Here is a 20,299-nt window from a genome sequence, read left to right as displayed (position 1 = left end):
TTAACAAATTGTGTGGCTAGTGTTTTAGATGAGTCATGGTGAAATTCCATGGATCAATTATTGTACTATGTTGTCAGTTCAGTATTTTGAAGACATGTATACAGTCGGCCCTCTGTTTTGGCGGAGAATCCGTTCTGAAACACACACACACACACACACACACACACACACGAAAATGGAAACTCGCCGATATTCAAGCCCCATTGGCCTGAATGGTGGGTTGGGTGCATGACCCATTTAGTTGCCCTCCATTTCTCCCCCACGCGCGCACGCGCGCAAATACGCAAAGGGCATGGATTTCAATCTGTAAAAATGGAGGGGTGACTGTATATTTAAAAGTAGAATTGGTTTTGGGTGGGTTTTTTTTTGTTGAGATGACCATAAATTATAAATATGAAACATTTATAAAGCTTTAAAGAAGTAGCCATTTGTATCTAAAATAAGTTTATTATTTTAAAAAAACCTTATGATCATTGTAACAGGCTTAGGGAAGGACATCCCAGACACTAATTTTTTTTATAGTACTAAATACTTCAAAACCTTTATTTACATAATCAGAATGCTGGGACATCTCTATCTTGGGAACTGTTGTCATCAGTTTTGTATGTTTTCAGAGTTATTGGCTTCAAAGAAGTATGCAGAAATTTACAACACAGTGCTTTGCTTTACTGTTGAGTAGGAATGTGTGGCTGCTTTTCTTTGAGGTTGAATAGTTCAGGAATACATTTTCTTCTGTGTGAAATGTAGAACCTTAGAAATCATTGCACTTCATTATAGCATATAATTAACTGGATCAGATTTAAATTTAAACTGCAGTTTCAGATTATACCAACATCTTTAGCATTCATTTCAAGGTTTTTTTAAAATCAGGCATCTCTGATACATGAGCTGCCTAAAAGTACAACATACCTTGCTCTGTTACAAAAGTTAAGTCATGCCTTGTAAACTGGAGGCAACTCTTATTTGAGACAGACAAGCAAGCAAAATAATAATTAATTCTTTATGTTTCTGATTAATAAAATATTAGCTGAAAAATTAACAATTGGTAAAGAAGACAAACTTGTTTATGCTAGTTAGTTATGTAAGAATTTTGAATTTTTCATGTTTGCCTGTTCAGATAGTGAAGTTGTTTTCAGTAGTTATTTAAAAGAATAAGAAAAAGCCTGTCGAGATCCTTACTCTTGATTCCAAAGGATAGATTTTGCTGATTACCTTTTGAGAGCTTATTCTGTAGTGGAGTTGTTGTTGTTGTTTTAAATATTTCCAAAATGTGCTTGTAAATTCAGGCATTGGCACAAATACTGTATATATATGGCAAAATTGGAGGCTTCTCTTGATAGCGTATAAATTCTCCTAACCATAATTTGTGCCTAATCCTGTGGAACTAACTGTAGTCTACATTTATAAATTCTGTTTGAATGCTGGTTTTGTTGCTTCATTAGCTCCCTTTTCTCTCTCTCTCTCTTTCTTTCTCTCTCTCTATCCTGCCTCTGCTGCTGCTTTACATCTTCTGTCCAGTTCCATCTTACGACAACTCCCCGTATAGTACTTCACTTCCTGAATACTCCAGTTGCCAGCCTCCTTCAGCACCACCTCCTTCATATGCTAAAGCAGTGTCAGACTCTACTCCAGATTATGCTGTAGTGACTTCTGCACAGCCAGTGTCCTCTCCCCCAACACCACCACTAAGGCACTCTGCGTCACGTTTTGCTACATCTTTGGGCTCTGCCTTCCATCCTGTTCTTCCCCATTACGCCACAGTTCCTCGTCCAGTAAACAAAAATTCTCGACCACCTTCACCTGTGAACCCCCCTGCCTCTTTGCCCCCAAGTACCAAGCCTACTACTTGGTCTGCTTCTAGTTTTGCACCTCTTCCCCCTTCTCCTCCTGTAATGATTAGCAGTCCTCCAGGCAAAGCCACTGGCCCAAAGCCTGTTCTCCCAATTCCTGTTACTGCCCAGTTATCCCAAATGACACCATCCCCTACTGCACCCAATGGTCTTCCGGAATTGGCAAATTATCCGGTTCCTTCACCATCTACCTCAGGTCCAACACCAACACCGCCACCTTCCTTTCAGCCTCTCTCACTCTCTGGACCTCAAGCTTCCTCTCCAAGCTCCCCTAATGCCTCGGCTCCCTCATCCAAGCCTAGTGTTCTGCCTTCTCCCTCTGCAGCTCCCCCTGCTTCTGTTGAGAACTCTCTAAACTCTGTGCTGGGAGACTCCTCTGCTTCTGAGCCAGTCTTGCAGACAGCCTCTCAGCCGGTTGAACCTCCGTCCCAGCAGGGTAAGGTTTCTGTTATTGATACTAATTAACTAATCAGGAATGCATCCCAAACTAATTTGCATCTAAACTTTGAATTGTCTTGAAGCATTAACATTTTGAAAGCTGCAGTGATCTTAAACCCCCAACAAATGTTTAGCTGAATTTTACGATAGTGGAGATATGTTCTTAGTCAAATAAAATGGTATATGCTCAGTTTTTTTATTTTGTTTGTTTCTTGGAAGGTTAGTTTGACTGCTGAATGAGATTTGCTGTTGCAGGGGGGGGGACTCAAAATGCATTACAGCTCAAGAGCAGGCAAACCTTATTGACTTGTGATGTTCTACCACTGCAGGAACAGATGAAAATCAGCCTACATTGATAGGCAAAACTATATTTGTGGCTATGGGCAATTTTTATTCATTGGTGGGTAGGTGTGGATGCACACATATAACAAGTACGCACACTGGTTTTCATCTGTGGGGGGGGCAGTCTTTTTAAAAAGCTTCTAACCCACTAATGTATACAATATTTATATCTCTGAAAAAAATCCCAGGCATGAGATGCAACTATATAAATAAATACAAACTTTTTGTTCCATATATCTTGTCCTTAATCTTGTTTAAATCAGTAGAACCAAAGGACCTGATCAAGAATGTACATATATTTCAGGCTTATTGATGGAACATACTCTTTGGGTGATATTTGACATTATATCTTTGTCTTTAAGGAGAAATCTTTTTGAATGCTCTATAGAGATTTGCCCAGTAGCATACTTTTCAGAGAGCTGGGATGAATGTTCTCTTCAGCAAAATGATTTCTTCTTATAGATTAGCTTTTCTTCATGCAAATTGTTTGTTCATTATTCCTGAATGTGAATGTTAAAACTAGTAAATATTTATTTACTGTGATATATGGAAGCAAATTGATGTTGGAATATGAATTCTGTCCTCTTAAGGAGCTATAAAGCTAGCTTTCTGACAATGTTCACGTCTTGTTACAGTTTTTGTATTTGGTTTTGTCTATGTGTGTGCGTTTTTTTAAATTAGGTGTTGTACAAGGACCACCTGCACCTCCACCTCCACCCCCTCTTCCACCTGGACCTGTCCAGTCCCCACCAACAGTTCTTCCTCCCCCCGGGCCACCTCCCCCACCCCCTCTTCCACCATCAGGGCCACCTCCCCCTCCTCCACCACCTCCCCTTCCTAACCAGGTTCCTCCACCACCTCCTGCTCCTCCTCTCCCCGTCTCTGGTTTTCCCAAGGGATTGATGTATGAAGACCACCGTCCTATAACAGGACTAGCAGCTGCCCTTGCTGGAGCCAAACTCAGAAAAGTATCACGGGTAAATACAATTCTAGATATTAAATTTTTATTTAAACTCTTTATCTGTTCCATTTTTTTATAATGACTAACTGGAATAATGATCAAGGTTGATCTCTAACTAGAGAAAAGGTTATTAGAACTAAGTATAACATACAATGTTGGCTCAAGCCTAACAAAACTCATGCTACCAACTTCATTCTCTCAGTTAGTCTCAAAGTCCTTTTGCATGTAATGTTGAGGTATAGCTCAGTATCAGTATGTGGTAAGGCTTTTGTTTCATCAGACCCAGACAACCTACTGAAATAAGGCTGTCTTGATGCATGGTTTACTTGCCCTGTGTAAAAGCAGACTGCTGTATTTCATATAATTTCCACATTTCATTACATTTGCACATTGTCAATTATAGAATGAAGAGTCTCCTAATCCAAGTGGAGGAACAAGCTCTGCTTCACCTAAAACAGATAGTGGCCGTGGGAATGGGCCACTTCCCCTTGGAGGAAGTGGTTTAATGGAAGAAATGAGTGCACTGCTGGCAAGAAGGTAAGAAGGATTTTTTTTTCATAGAATTTCTAGTAGATATAAAATTATTTTTAAATTAATCAAACTTGTATATGTTTTTATAATGGAAATATCCACCATGAAGGTAAATTGTGAGTGGCTACAGATATTGCATAGCCCTATAATGTTAGTATATTTTTAGTATACATGCTATTTTTATATGTTACAGTACACTGTTTGCCATTTACACATTCAACTTGATTTTTCTTGATTACTGCAAACATTCACTTACGTCTTAAGATGCATTTGTTTTGTCATGGCTCTCACAGTCTTCAGGAAGTCTTGGGAAGTTTTTTGTTTTGTTTTGTTTTTCTTTTCTGAATTTGTAAAATGATACCATGATGATACATTAGCATGCAGTATTAGCTCAGAAGTAACCTAATATATTTTGTCCCCTTTTGAAGGAGAAGAATTGCGGAGAAGGGCTCATCAGAAACAGAACAAAAAGAAGAAAAAAATGTAAGCTCACAAATTAATTTGGTACAATAGATGATATACTTCTATAGCCAAGTTATTATAATGTTGAAATTAAGTCTTATAATTTGCTAAATAGAAAATTATTTCAGTGTTCTGAAGTGTTGTATTGTTCATCTCATTTTAATAGGAAGAACCAGAGCCTTCAGTTTCCAAGCCTCCTCCAACAAGCACACCTGGTAAGTTAATGTAAACTTGTGAATTGTGACATTCTCATCATTGACACAAATTGTTTTTGTTCATTATCCTAATATGAAGCATAGTTGTGGTACATAATTCATAATGGGGTTTTCTTCAAATAAAACGTGCTTTAAAAAACCAAATACTTACAAATATCATAAGTATCTTCATATTAGTTTCATGTACATGAAATTTCTGAGAGAGCTTGTTCGGAGTTTTGGGGTCAGGTGTCACCAATATGTTGGCAATACCTACCTACCTTCCACCTAATTCTAAGGAAGCTGTTTTTGTGTTAAACCAGTTCTTGTCAGCTGTAATGAACTGGATGAAGACAGACAAATTGAAACTTAATCCAGACAACACAGAGGTGTTCTTGGTCAGTCAGAATACAGGTCTGGGAATAGAGATTCATACCATGTTAAATGGGATTACACTCCCCCTGAAAAGCCAGGTTCATAGTTTGAGGATACTCTTGGATTCAGTCCTGAGCCTGGCGGCCTGGATTTCATTGGTGCCTAGGAATACATTTGCATAGTCAAAACTCATGCACCAACTGAACCTGTTCCTGGAGAAGTCATATTTGGCCATGGTAATACATGCCTTGGATACATCTCATTTGAAAGATGCTCGGAAGCTTCATTTTTCCCAAAGAGCTGCAGCCAATTTGTTAATGGGATCTGGCACGCAACTCCCTTATTGCAACAGTTCCACTGACTGTCAGTTTGTTTTCAGGAGCAATTCAAAGTGCTGGTGATGTATGGCTTTATGAGCCCATTAGAGCTCTAAGATTGTCTAGAGAAGCCCTTCTTTCTGTTCCACCACGTTTGCAGGCGCATTTGGTGGAAACAAGGAAGAGGGCCTTCTCGGTGGCTGCTCCCAGACTTTGGAATTCCTTCCCTAGGAAGGCCAGAATGGCCCCATTACTCTTCTCCTTTCATCAGCAAGTTAAGACATTTTTATGGCACTGGGCTTTTCGAAACTGACTTGGGTGGGCTTTTAATGTTGTGCAGTGGTGTTTTTAAGGTTTGTGTGTTGTTTTTTTGAGACTCAGCATGGTGTAGTGGTTTGAATGTTAGACTGGACACTGGAGACCAGGATTCGAATCCTGCTCAATCATGGAAATCCACTGAGTGACCTTTGGCAAATCACACTCTCAGCCTCAGAGGAAGGCAAGCGAAAAACTCCTCTGAACAAATTTTGCCAAGAAAACTTCATGATAGCGGTCACCTTAAAGTTGCCATAAATTTGAAAAGACTTGAAGGCACACAACAATATTGTCTTTTAATTATTGAATGTATTTAATATTAAATGTTAATAATTTTATCAATTATTTAATTGTTTTTTAAAAATATATTTATATTATTAAATGAAGCTTTTGTATAGTTTTAAGGTATTGTTTTTAAATACGTTGTTAGCTGCCCTGAGTCTCATTACTGAGAGAAAGGTGGGATATAAATGAATAAATGAATAATAATAATACAATTCTAGTTCTTCAATCTCTACACAAGAGGTCTAGAAAAATCTCTTTAGTGATCAGGAAATTACTTGTCACAATGACTTTGTTTTTATGCATCAGAGCACTGGACTCTGAATACCAGTTCCTGGAAACATGAGTAATAGTGCTAGTGGCCAAAATAGAGTCATTGTCTTATATATATATATATATAGAACAATCTTCTTTATGATGATGATTAAAACAACAGCTCAGTTGTCTAGTATTAGCACTGACTTGTTTCAGCAGTGCTGTTTTTCCATAGTTTTAATGTTATGGCAGAGCTTTTTCATTTACCTAACCTGAATACACACTTTAAAACAAATGTCAAAAATGCAAAGTCGTAGTCTACTAAATATATAAGTCAGTCTTTCATTAAGTTTTCCACTGATAATGTCAGGATCCTAGAAAGGATATCCCTCTCCATAAGAATGTTAATTTATCCCAAAAGGCATCAATCATTTCATTTAAGTCTAATATTCAGTTATGTTACTTTGTACAGAACTAACAAGAAAGCCCTGGGAAAGAACAAATACAGTGAATGGAAGCAAGTCACCCATTATTTCAAGGTACTTTTTGAAACTAACTGTAAGAAGAGAACTTTACAAAATGTTATTTGGTAATAAAAAGTCAACTCCACAATATTGTAAATACAGGTAAATATATATGCTAGGTTTTTTTTTTTTTTTAAGGAGAGGGAATAAAATACCTTATACCTTTTCCATGGTTTGTTCCTGTGGTTTGTTCATGGTTATTCAGGGTCATTCACAAGTACTCATTAAATCATATGAAGGTCTAGAAAGATGTTTGTTTGTTTGTTTGTTTTCCGTGAAGCTAGATCCTGGAAAATTGGGAATTTATCAGGAACTCCCTCATACTGATTGTGTGTGTGTGTGTATATAGATTTCCAATAGTAGTACTGATAAGAAAGAAATCCATTATATAGTAGTATTTTCATGAACAACATACCTACTGTTTTGATGACATAATTGCTTCAGAATAGGTTGTTTGACCCACAGTTACTGCATATGCACTGTGCATGATTGAAGACTGAAAATACCATACTATGTCAGCAGTGCCCTTCAGTACTCTACATTGGGCAAACAGGTCAGTCCCTGCGCCAAAGGATATATGGACATAAACTAAATATACACAAAAACTAGTTTCAGAACACTTCAGTCTTCCTGAGCATTCCGTCTCAGACCTCAGAAAAGCAGTCATTGAAGAAAAGAATTACAAAGAAAGTTTGGAAAGAGAAATAGCGGAATTGGAACGTATCCACAGACTATAGTCCATCAGCAGTGGGTTGAACAGAGATAATGGTTTCCTGGCACACTACACACATTTCAGCAGTATCTAACCATGTCTCATGAGAGCACCCTTGTCCAGTGCATCACATCACCTCTCTGTTTCCCACACTGCATTCCAATACTCATTCATATTGTTATCTACTCTCCTTGGCTTTACGTAACAGCTTTCCTCCTGCCTTTGTCCCCAACAACCACTGATAAAACTGATCTTGCCACCTCATTTCCATACCTACATGGTTTTGAATTCAGTTGACATTTTCATGCACAACTGGCTTATATATGTCTGTCTCTGGACTCTCCACTCCACCCAGTGCATCTGAGGAAGTAGGCTCAAATCTACAAAAACTCATGCTTCCAGCTTCTTTCTTTCAGTTAGTCTCAAAGGTACTACAGGATCCCTTTGCATCCCCTTATGTTAGATAATATATGGCCATCCTGATCATTTCATGATCACCTGCTATCCTATTATTATTCAGTTGGATGAACAGCTTCTAGACGCAAAAAAGATGGTTGGTTGGTGTCCCAAGAAGAAATAAAGCAATTGGATTTCCTGTTATCACCACTTAGTGGTTTTGGGTTTTCTAAAACTTGAGAGACAATAACTATTTTAAAATGCTGAATCCTAGGTTGAAAAATGCATGGTTAACTTGAAAAAGCTGTGTCTGTTTTTCATAGACCAAAATCTGCATCCTCTGGGCAGCCCAGTACCAATGGAGTACAGACGGAAGGGCTAGACTATGACAGATTAAAACAGGTAAATATTTTCTACTAGAACATCATGCTGTGGTCTTAACATTTCTAATGCTATATATTTTATTTCTGTAGTTCTTTCTCTGCCATTGAAGCAGCACCAGCTTGAGCAGTGTATAGCATTATAAAAACAGTATCAGTGCTTCTGATAGAAGCATATGCTAAAGAGAAAGCATCACACCACTTGTGTAATGAGACAAAGTCCTTGCTGATTCCTACTTCAGCATGAAAACTATTTAAAAGGAGAGGCAAGGCTCTCTTCCAACTTTATGATTCTACTTTCTGTGCATTCAGAAGTAAGCACCACTGAGTTCACTGCAGCATAATTATCTATACAGGAATTGAAACCCACAGAAGGCACCACACTATTCTTTGAAAAATTTAGATCATTCTTCACCAATCTTTGGATGGATTTCCTAGAAATTTTAAATGGGCATCTTTCTATCCAGCATTCACCTTTTTTATATGTTATACAAGAAAAAATTGTATATGCTCTAATATTGGAGCTTATGTAAAACAGATACATCTCTGTACGATGGATATTATTGCATGCAAAAACCCAGGAGCTGAGCAGCACGAAGGGCCTTTATATGCAGCAAGGTGGCTCACCACATTACAAAGCAAGTAAAGTAATGTATTTTAGTATCTTAAGAGCATATACACTTACCTGTTAAGACCATTAAGTCCAGAGTCTAAAATAATGCATTTAACCACTGATGAGAGGAAATTAAGGGATAAAACTGCCAAGAGCTAAAGAATTCAGAGAAAAGTAAATTATTGTCATTATGGTTTTGATCTATAAGTAGAACCCCCAACAAAGGGAGAAGGAAGAGGAAATTGGTTCTTTTTACTACTTTATCTTCCTCCTCTTGCACATTGTGTTTTGTCTAATTAAGTCTTCATAGGGAGCTAGTATGGCATTGTGGTTTGAATGTTAGTCTATGATTCTGGAGGCCAGGGTTCAATTCTCAGCTCAGCTATGAAACCAACTGGGAGACCTTGGGCAACTCACACTCTTCCAGCTTCAGAGGATGGCAGTGGTAAACCTTCTCTGAACAAATCTTGCCAAGAAAACCCCATAAAGGTTCACATTAGGGCCACCATAAGTTGAAGACGACTTGAAAGCAAAGAACAAGAACAGGAAGGAAATGATTCCTTTCAAAAATCTGCCTGTGAATATTTGGGAGGTGAAGAGCATCTGAAGAGGAGATGTGTATTGTGGTATTATGGATTGTATTGTGTCATTATGTCTATCTAGGGGAAATAAAATTTATTATTTAAAAAATATTTTAAAAAAAGAAGAGGAGAAAGTCTTGTTTGCAAAATTGGACTTATGTGACATCCCATTTCATCCTTAGCATACCAGTTTCGATTTACTATCAGTGGCTTTATAAACATGTTCTGGCTTTAATATTCTGGTTAGGTACCTGTCATTAAGTAGACTTCCTCCATTAATAGGGAGCTCTAATTGGCATTAAGCAGGATCCATAAACCAAAGCCAGCCTGCAAGAGAGGGATGAAAGTGGGAAAGTGATGGAGAAGCATTCAAAATCTAATAGTTCTATCTCTTTGCTATTTCAGTAATGGCTCATACTGAATGATTTATTTCCCTAACTCCCTCTTTCATGCATTGGAAGGGATAACACAATTTAATTACTCCATGCATTTATCTTACTACTCCAGATTTCCATTCATGGATGTAACTTTCAGATTAGGTGTATCAACGTAAAGTTCCAGCTTGACTTACTGATTTCCATATGGTTGGCAATGGGGGATTCAGGATCTCAGATTTTGTTGTAGGGAAGATAACAGTTATTCCATTTTGGGTTATGTGCATTGAATTAGTCTCAAGAAGCTTCCAGTGCCATTGTTGGTATACTCAAATGTGAAAGATGGAGTGAAAAAATATAGATACTGTAGGTGCAAAAATCTTATGCAGAAGTAGAGAATATCTCAGGTGAACATTATGCAGCTCTCCAGGTACAGTGGGATTGCATTCCTCACCTTTGGACATGCTGACTATTGCTGCTGGGATCTGAAAAGCTGCAGGTGCACTTTACATTTCTCTACTTCCTTCACATGTAGATTTTGAAGGTGCATGTCCCTCTTTGATCAACATCAAAAATCAGTGATGCTAGGGATTAATTTTTTGTATTTCTCTGGCATTAGTTTTTTGTATTTCTTCAACTCCCGCTTGTACTTTACTGCTGTTCTTTGTTCACATTAGTTTGGGGTGGAGTGGGGTGGAAATTCATAAGTATTTTGATGCATACATTTTCTAATGTAAATAATTTTATTATGCATTTTCCTAAGGCTTGCATTTTTATACATTCTCCCACAGATCAAAGCATATTTGTGTGGGTTTTATTTAAGCAAGACAGACATTTTTAGTTGCAAATATTATTTGCATATGGTTTCAAACAGAAAAGAGAGAGGAATCTAATCTTTTATAGTTTCCTTCTGATGACAGGAAATTGAAAGATGCACATTTTGTTAATGGTCTTGCAGGACACAGATGAAATAAAGTTGTTTCTTTAGAAATTTTGATTAATGGACATTTCTTTTTCCATCTCCAAAAGACACCAGGGGTGTAACCATATCCTACCCCCCCCCCCCCCGGTCCATGGAGGGGTCTGGGGGAAGGCAATTATTTCTCTTGCTCTTCTACTGCCCTACAAGTTGCTCCATGAAAGAGTAGACATGTTTATCTTTGTTTTGACACGTTTTGAATTCTATTGAACAAAAGTATTAACTTGTCTCTTCTGATACCATAGGATATTTTAGATGAAATGAGAAAGGAATTAACAAAACTAAAAGAAGAATTAATTGATGGTAAGTTGATGCACCTACGATGTAGCATTGTAAAGTTGATTAATTGATTAGAACTTGTATCTGTGGGATTGTAAAAATTTGATCAGAGAATGTTGAATTCCAGCCTTGTTCCCCCCATCTTCAATCTGCTCCAGTCCTTATATCTAAGTGTTCTACTACCACAACTCAAAGTAATGATTGTGATTAATTGGTTCACATGTTTGGCCTCTATCTAGAATTCATCTCTACTAGGCATTTGTCACCTGATTTTGACTTCCTGTCTCAACTCCCATATTTTAAAATCATAATATAAATACCTGTGAAATTGAACTATCTCCAAAAGGTGATGTTCTGTACAAATGATCTGTCATAAAGATCCTGTCCCTTTTGCAAAGTTACTGACAACATACCTCTTCAATTGCCCTGACCTGTCCTTTCCTTAGCAGAACTTTTACACTCACTATATAGGACTTGGACTGCATGCCCTTTTCACATCCATCCCTCACACTTTCATGTCCCTCGTTCACTGTCTTCCTTGACATCATTTGCTGGGGGTTGTTTACTGTTCCTTATTCTGATGCCCAGAATAATTTTCTGTAGTGATTGTTTTCACTGTTCATCTCTGAAGTCTGCAGTTAAAGATTCTATAGTACGACTCCCGTATTCACAGGGGTTATGTTCCAGGATCCCTGAGGATCCCTGAAACTGCAGATAACAGAGAACCCCATTATTTTCAATGAGATGACTATTTTCCAGCCCAGGCATATCACAAAATCACACCGAAGGGCCTAGAAATGCTTAGAAAGAACATTTCTCTAAACATTTCTAGGTCTACCAATGTAATTTTGTGGAATGTGTTGTCTGGAAAGTGATCATAGAAATGCACTAGAGGATCTAGAAGTGCCTAGAATACATACTTTTTTTAGACGTGGGTAAGTGAAACTGGATATTGAATTCACTGATATGGGGGAATATGAGTCTACCCCTTTCAGCCCATAGTGTTTTGTCTAAAATTTCAGAACAGATATTCCACTTCAGCTCCAATTTAATATATACATTTTAAAATATATAATTGTGATTTTTTTTCAGTACAGTGCGCCCGCGTCATATGCGGCTTTCAGCATATGCTTTCAGCATATGCTGAAATAGAGCTGCATATGCTGAAAGCTGTACAAGGGGCGGCGCCTGCGCACCGCTGCATGCATGAGTCCCATTCACTTGACTGGGGCTTAAGCATGCACGATATTTGGCTTACGCGGGGGGTCTTGATAGCCAAAATTCCTCAAAATATCAAAATACAGTTTCTTTTTTCTAGCATTGCACAGTTAACAGCTTTTTTCTTCTTCAAAACAGCAATTCGGCAAGAACTGAACAAGTCAAATACAGCATAGAAAGACTAGGACTAAGCCATTATGACCACTGGTCTTGGCAACTACATTTTGTGAGCTGTTGGAAGAAATGGAAAAATACACTAAGAAGAAGAAAGAGCAAGATTCTGAAAATTTTCAGACATCACTATTTCCCTTTGCTGCTGTTTTCTGACTTTGAACAGAGTGGAAAATAGTCTTAAATTGTGATAATCATTTATGCAGATGATCCTATACTGTCAGGCAAGATCACAGTGCATTGAAATGTCTTCATATCAAAATAGAGCTGCATATTCATGGTTCATTAAGATACAAAAAAGAAAAGTTTGGGAAGGCTTTTCAGAGAGGTTTTCTTAAGGAAGAATTTAGCAAGCTATACTATTGTACAAAGTATCTCAGGTTAGTCTTCCTATCATATTGGCTATTTCTATGAATTAAAGATCAAACATGACTTCAGTTTACAAAAAAATACAGATAGGAGAGTGCTGAAAAACAATACTGGCAAATGAGAAATTGAGGATATTTGGGAATTAATGATAGGAAGCCTCTCTTGTTAGCCTACATGCAGTTTCGTAGAAAAAAAATGCAAATGTTGTCCAGAATATAAAGATGTAGATGCCTTCCTAAAATGTTATGCTTTACCAAATCTAAAACTTCTCCAGAATACAAATCAATGGTCAAATGTAAATTGTTAGATTGTTATAGACTTACCATAGGTTTTTGAGATTTTAAAAATTTATGCATGTAGACATTTTTGTAATATAACACAACCACAGCGTTGGCTTTTTAATTTAAAACATTCTTGCATGCCACAAATATTGAGTAGCCTTTTTCCATTAAGGCCTAGTTAATGCCCAGGAAAAATTTGGGATGTGTAGGGTTGGGAATAGGGGTGACTTTTTTATTTAAAACATTTGTATTAATTGCTGCACTATTTTTCCTTTTATTGCATGCATGTGTAATAATAAGGAAAATGTTGTGACTTATCAGTAACCATGTTAAATAGAACCAGGTACTTAATACTTTTTTGTATCATTTTATTTGTATTTCACACTTAGTAATGCCTCAATAATGGCATTACCAGTTGGGGTTTTTCTTTTTCTTTTCTTAACTTAAAGGTAAGCATTAAGCATCATGATAATACTAAGAGGTGATTTTTTTAAAATAAATGATGGAATGGCTTTTCCCTACAATAGCTACTTGCACTGTGTATTGAGACAAATCTCATTGAAGTGGGGAGAAGGCAAGCTGAACAATAGTCAGTGCAAATGCAGTACTGTACTTCCAAACTTGTGACCTTCCAGATGTAGTTCGACTACATATTCCATTAGTAATAGTTAACACAGCTAGTGGCAATGAGAGATGGGGCTTGTTGTCTATCTGCCTCTGAAAGGCCACATTCGCCATCCCTGCTTTAATCCCAGGGTAAGTGATTGACTGATAGCAGGCCATGGGATCATGTGCTCTTTTGTCCCCATGCCTTCCCCAGCAAAAGTTCCTCTTGCCTTTCCACATACACCCCAAGAGTGATTAAGGGTTCCATCATCACCAGTTCTATTTTTGCCAAGATTTGAAAACAGTTGTTGTCATTGTAGCATTTAATAATGACTGAGGCTGGTTTGGCATGATGTGATTCTCTTCACATCAGAGAAGAGGGGTTGGGTGGAAATGAGCTCATGAGCTTTCTCCTGTTTTTTAATCCGTTGGACATACAGTTAATTATCAAATACTGACACACAAGGTTACAAGATGAGAAAAAGTCTTAAGAGCAGAGTGGCAATAGTATACTTTTAGGATCATGAAAGTCACATATTATCAACTCCTATCCCAACCTGTAGATGTTTGTTAAACTATCCCATGCAGAGTTTCAGAATGGGGATGTATGTGTGATAGAGACCCTTCAATTAAATTTTGTGTTTGACAAATAATGTGCAAATAAGAGCCCACTGCATCTTAAGTTATTCATGCAATATTAGTGCCATATTTATTTTGTTAGCTGTTCTGATTTGGAAATGACTTGTAGTTTGGACATAACTATTCATTTTCTTAGATTACCCAGTTCCACCCAGTTTAGTTCACAAGAAAGCTTTAATTAGCACATCTCCCCAAGCATTAGACACCAAAGCAAATTAATCAGTCCTATTTCTGCATAAAGGCTTGAATATCCCCCACCTTGTACAAGATATAAGTATGGCAGATAAAATATATAACCCCAAATCAGTGGTGACTTTTTAAAAAAATACTCTTTGCATACATTAGTTGAAGGCATTTAAATCTCAAGACAAATAATGTTGATCCCATTGAGAGGAGGCATTTCCATCTTTTGAAAGTAACTTCTGTTTAGACAGTAATTAAACTTTAAAACATATTATTTTCAGAAATCATGTTTGATTTTGTTTACAAACAAAATTTTGAGATAGTCTAGCAGAATGTTACAGGTGTAAGTGGTCCAAAGGTAAGAAAATTAAGTTACTGATTGTGAATGAAACTGGTTAATGCACTAAACGTTTTGTGCCTTGGTCTAAAGTTAACATGATTTCTGTGAAAAAGGAAAAAACCCCAGAGGTCTTCATACTCTTTCTACATGCATAGTTACATGAATTGGACCACTCTGAAATATCTAGTTTTAGTTAAATTGTAAATTCCAGCTGTTGTACTAACAGCTATGCCATTGCCAGATATTCCTGTAATTAAAATTAGCTACAGGCTATTAGGTTATTTTAATTACTGTTCTTTAAAAATGTTATGATGGTTCCTGTGCTTTTGTACAGCGGATGCCTTAAGCTGAATATGGTTTAGGGGATCACTTTTAATTCCAGGAAGGTATTGCTTTCCTCAACACTGTGATCTGATCTGTGATAAATCTGTCCTATCCATACACAAGTGGCTAACAAGTCAATTGCATACAAACTGAATGTACAAATCTTAGTGCTGGTGCTGAAATCTCTTCAGAGTTGTCATGAAACATTGTTCAAAAAGTTTGCAAGCATCAAGTGTCAATCAAAACTGAAGATGAAACACTAATGAATGTTGAATTTTCATGCATTTAGTTTTACCTCCTTTTGAGTTTTTCAGTTAATTCTCTTGCTATTTTTACCATATTGTGTCATTTTAAAATTTCTTAAATGCTAACTTTGTTTTGTTTGAGCAGATGAAATAAAATTGCAATATATACATGTTGCTGTTATTATTTTGTGAACCTTAATGTCATATTGGGGGGGAAACAGACTACTCTTAATATAATGTATTTCCATTGCCCTTCTGAATTCTCAGCATTGTGTAAGTGCTACCTCCACAAAGAATGTAACAGAGTTTGTTCATATTCAACATTGATTTTGAATCCAAGATACTGTTTATTACTTTTTCACATTGAAGCTGCTTTTCAGTTTTGATTCCTCTCCATCCAGCTCCCCTGTACCTTAGATGTATATACAAATTGCACAGAAGCTAACTAAAATCACATTTTGCTCAAACCTCTGTGCTACTGACTTGGTTCAGATTTCTGTAAGTTTCCTGCTTTTCATCCATTAGCTTCCCTTCTCCTCCTTTTCTTTACTGGCATCTTGTGTTTAATATAAAGCAAAACTACTTTACCTTGTTTGTTTTAACAAGCTTCACAACTATCCAAATAGTTTTGAAAACATGCTTCTAATGGAATCATGCCTCACTTTCTTGATAATGACTGTTACATGATTTGAGAAGATAGCTCCTTGACCCTCTGTGTTTAATTTAGAAGCTCAAGGTCAGGCATTTTGAGGTCAAACAGAACTACAGATTCCATGAACAGAATGGAACTGTAATCACCATTCTGTCAAGTAGAAAATATGATGGAATCATTATGGAATAACATTCAGAAAGAGGGTATGTTACTGACTTCTGTGAAAAATACAAGGAAAAACTGTAAAGTCCCAGATGTCTGACTTGAGATTAAATGCTATATGATGGACAGTTATTAAACACTAAGCAATGAAATGTAAGCCACTAGCTTGTGCCCCTTTATACCATAGGATTTTTATTAGATTGGATGTATAGGTTAAGATCCCTCTGCTGGCAAAAACTGGACATTTATTTTGGGCTTTGGCTTCATCACTTTAAAAACAGCTGTTAATTTAAACATTACCAACTAGCACTTAAAACTTGCCAGACTCCCCTGTGAAAGAGCTCTTTAAAAAAGGACAGAGAATTTTTTAAAAAACGTCTTACAGCTTAGAGCACTACAGCCCATTAGAATAGAACATTACAGCCTGTTTCTTTCGTGGCGTCATTTGTTGGCACTGCAAGGTTACTCTATGCCAGTGTCACACAAAAAAAATTTCATATATCTAAACCAACCAAAAAAATGCAGTCATCTTCATGGCTGCTTTCTCCATTAGGAGCCCAGCCTCCATAGTTCATCCATTGACTAGGAATTCCTGCAGTTTTCCTGTTTTTTCTTCCATCTTCCCTCCCATACTAACTGCCTCATCCTTCTCCCAACGAAACTGCTTTATCTAGGTAGGTACCATTGTCCTGCTCTTGTTGCCGCCACAGACTTCTCTCTTGGTTGTGCCTTATGGAGTCATGAGGCAAGTGGTGGTGTTGGCAGTTACTAGGAAAAATAGGCTGATGCATATAGCTGTCAGGTGAAATACCTTGTGGAAACACAATGACTAGTTTTACTGCTTTTACAGCTCACAGTTGTGTACCCAGTAGTATTTTAAATGTTTTCCTCTAGAAATGTGCAGCATTTCTGCGGGTGATCGGATGTGCTTGAGTAGCGGATGAACAAAGTAAATGCTATTATTTTTATCCCAATCACTTCATGTTCTTCCATCACTCAAAGAAAGAACAAATGCCCCTTAACAAAATAAGCAGTGTTTTAAAAGCTTTTACTGTGTTCTTTGCAACTGTGGTGGCTTGTTAAGTGTTCCATATAGCACCTCTGCATTAAAAATTGCAGAACATTCAAAAAGATTTTTGATAAAAGAACCTTAAAATTTAGCAGGGACACTATTGTAAGAAAGACTGTCTCCTTGACAGGGAGATTTCATGGATTGGGAACAAGTGTAGGTGCTGGATACTAGGAAACTATTTTAAATATTAAATCATTTGGTACAGTGACCCACTTCCCCTGCCTATTGTGAATCCTCCTAGTACTAAGGTAGGGAGAGGACTAGTATGGCATCTCTTAACAGACAGGGAGACATGGAGCAGGATCAGAGGCTTGTGCAGTCTCCAACCTTTAAGTGGTCTTTGGGGGCCTCCTTATAGGCCAGTGGATCTTTATGTTGGTGTAAATCTGGTAATCTCTGCACTAGTGTAACACATGTACATCTTCATCGTTTTGCGAGATCCGTGGTCTAACATTTCATGATACTTCATACAGTAACAAAAAATAAATTTACCTTGATAGAAAAAAAACAATGCCCTGTTGAAGGAAGGGATGAGGAAAGAAGTTTTAGCAAGTGCAATTTACACAAACATGAAGATATCTGAGAGCCTGTTTAATACAGTGAGAACTTAAGGAAGTTTTAAAATCTTGATTTAAAATTAATTAAATTAATTGGGATTGTCAACATTTTGATAAAAGCCAGTTGGTCCTTCTCGTGTAAAAAAGACAATTTTAATATTTTTAAAAATAAGTTTAGGTAACCAAATCCTTGCATGAATATGCTAGAACAATATGAGTTAACAAATGAGTAACTTAATAGCATGTTGGTGGTCCAGAAGATCAATATTTGAAAAGCTTTAAATAATGTTAGAATGAGAATGAGACTTGTCTGCTTTAGTTCCTTGTCTTACTACTGGAAAGTTTTGGTTTCATCGAGTCTAGGGCAATGACAAACCATACATTGGGCAGTGGGGGGGGGGGGGGATACAATTAGACTCTAATTACTGATTACTGAAAATTACTGATTTATCTAATTCTTTAAGGCTTCAAGCAGACTTATAAATGCAGAACAACATTTCAAAATAATTCAGCAAGCATTTATCACTATTTGGATACAGTAATTACTGCTTATGGGACCCACAGTGGATCACTTAATGAATGTTGCCTGTTGTCGTGAGTTATTGCTGAAAATATGACAATGAGAACTTTGCAGTTTAAATTCAAAGTTTTCTTGTGCAGAACAGATGTTTTTGACAACTATGAAAATACCTTTGGCCTAAATCAAATTGCTAATCCCAACTAGAGTAGAACTGCTCACTCAGCTGCTGAATAGTAAGTCAACTCTTACATAAATCCCATTGATTTCATTGGTCTAATTTAATTAGAGGCTAGAGAGCCAGCATGGTGTAGTGGGTTGAGTGTTGGGCTACAATTGGAGATCAGGGGTCAAATCACTGCTTGGCCATGTAAACTCTGTAGGTGACCTTGGGCAAATCACTCTCTCAGCCTCAGAGGAAGGCAAAGGCAAACTCCTGAACAAATCTTGCCAAGAAAACCCTGTGATAGGTTTGCCTCATGGTTGCTATCAGTCAGAAATTAGTTGAAGCCATACAACAACAACTTTAATTAGGGTGAGCAATTGGACTTAGGCCATTTGTGTTTTCACACCCTTTGCCAGTTTTGTAGTCTTGTCCATTTCTACTTCCTACACTAATCAATTAATCCACACTTTTGTTTTATATATGCATTCATTTAATAGCAATACGTTGTAAATTTGAAGAAGATGGTCTTGGACTGATTGCTGGGCTTTGCATTTGTAATAAAAACAGAGCTATAGCTAATCATAATATAATGGCTCACTATGTCTCTTTAGATTTCTTATTAACAGCATAAATTCTAGACCTGCATGTGTTTTTCTTGGCAGCAGTTGTGGTCTGTCATAAACCTGTCTTAAAGTTACAAAACAGGATAGGATGCTAGCATACCCTAGTAAAGGGGAAATGTTTAGTGCATTTGTCAGATTTTATACCATTAAGTACCTAATACAAGACTTAGATTTGATAAAACGTGGTACGTACAAATACATACCTTAATTTTGTAAAAACTAATTGCAGCTCATTTGCTTAATTCTAGTGTGTGTATGTGAAATGTACAGGTTACAGGTTATTTCACTAACTGTAAAATATCCATGAATTACTTGAGTTCTGCTTTAATATACATTAAATTCCAGTTACAGCATTAAATGACTCTTTTGCCAAAGTTAAAATGACACAAAAAGAGAAAGAGAGAGAGAAGAATGCAAATGCTGAGTATGTTCTTTATAAAAGAAAAGTGCCTTAATCTCATTTAAAACTGTATAAAATGCATGCTAATTTTCTGGAATTGCTTCTAAACCTAATGTGCATGGCATAAATATGTAAGTCGGCATAAACGGTCACTGAAATCAGACTGCTTTCTTCTGTCTTCGTTTCTTCCATCATGTCCAAGCTTTTTGCTTTGCTGGTTTTCTAGATAGTTTCTTACTATGCCTCTTGATATCAAGTTTCCTTATGAAATAAAAGTTAATCTTATGTAAAAACTGATTGTTGTATTATTACCCTTCCCCCTGCTCCATTTTATCAATTGTTTTGGCACACTGTAAAAACAGCCTAAAGTCAAAGAAAATCAATTTTTGTTTCAGCTGTGGACACTGAGATGGTTTGTATATTGGCTAATAAATTGGCTTCAGTTCAGTGCTGATCCACAATAATTTCTAGTGTAGACAAGCATGTGAGGCATGGATTCGTTCTAAACTCAGTTTGCAAGACTTGTAACCCGTCAAATGAAGCCCATGGGCCCAATAGCAATGGAAGACTTTTAAACTTTAAAAAAGAAACCTATAGTGGCAAGGAGCTTGCAA

At 37.0% G+C, this 20,299-nt stretch overlaps 1 protein-coding gene across 4 annotated transcripts in view; it reads left to right on the top strand.

Moving 5' to 3' along the window:
• Positions 1 to 19,941, top strand: part of ENAH (ENAH actin regulator) — a 102,049-nt gene extending 82,108 nt beyond the window's left edge. For all 4 annotated transcript variants that reach the window (XM_089529416.1, XM_089529417.1, XM_089529415.1 and 1 more), the window contains 9 exons: positions 1,519 to 2,286; positions 3,312 to 3,607; positions 3,995 to 4,128; positions 4,551 to 4,605; positions 4,751 to 4,799; positions 6,795 to 6,861; positions 8,278 to 8,356; positions 11,127 to 11,184; positions 12,517 to 19,941. In XM_089529416.1, the coding sequence (XP_089385542.1) occupies positions 1,519 to 2,286; positions 3,312 to 3,607; positions 3,995 to 4,128; positions 4,551 to 4,605; positions 4,751 to 4,799; positions 6,795 to 6,861; positions 8,278 to 8,356; positions 11,127 to 11,184; positions 12,517 to 12,554 (1,544 nt within the window). In that variant the 3' untranslated portion in view covers positions 12,555 to 19,941. The remainder of the gene's footprint in view (positions 1 to 1,518; positions 2,287 to 3,311; positions 3,608 to 3,994; positions 4,129 to 4,550; positions 4,606 to 4,750; positions 4,800 to 6,794; positions 6,862 to 8,277; positions 8,357 to 11,126; positions 11,185 to 12,516) is intronic.
• Positions 19,942 to 20,299: the final 358 nt, after the last annotated feature.

Source organism: Sceloporus occidentalis, unplaced genomic scaffold (genome assembly GCF_023333645.1).
Source record: "Sceloporus occidentalis isolate IW3139 unplaced genomic scaffold, rSceOcc1.0.p SCAF_6, whole genome shotgun sequence".
NCBI lineage: Eukaryota > Metazoa > Chordata > Lepidosauria > Squamata > Phrynosomatidae > Sceloporus > Sceloporus occidentalis.
This window is presented reverse-complemented; position numbering and strand designations above follow the sequence as displayed.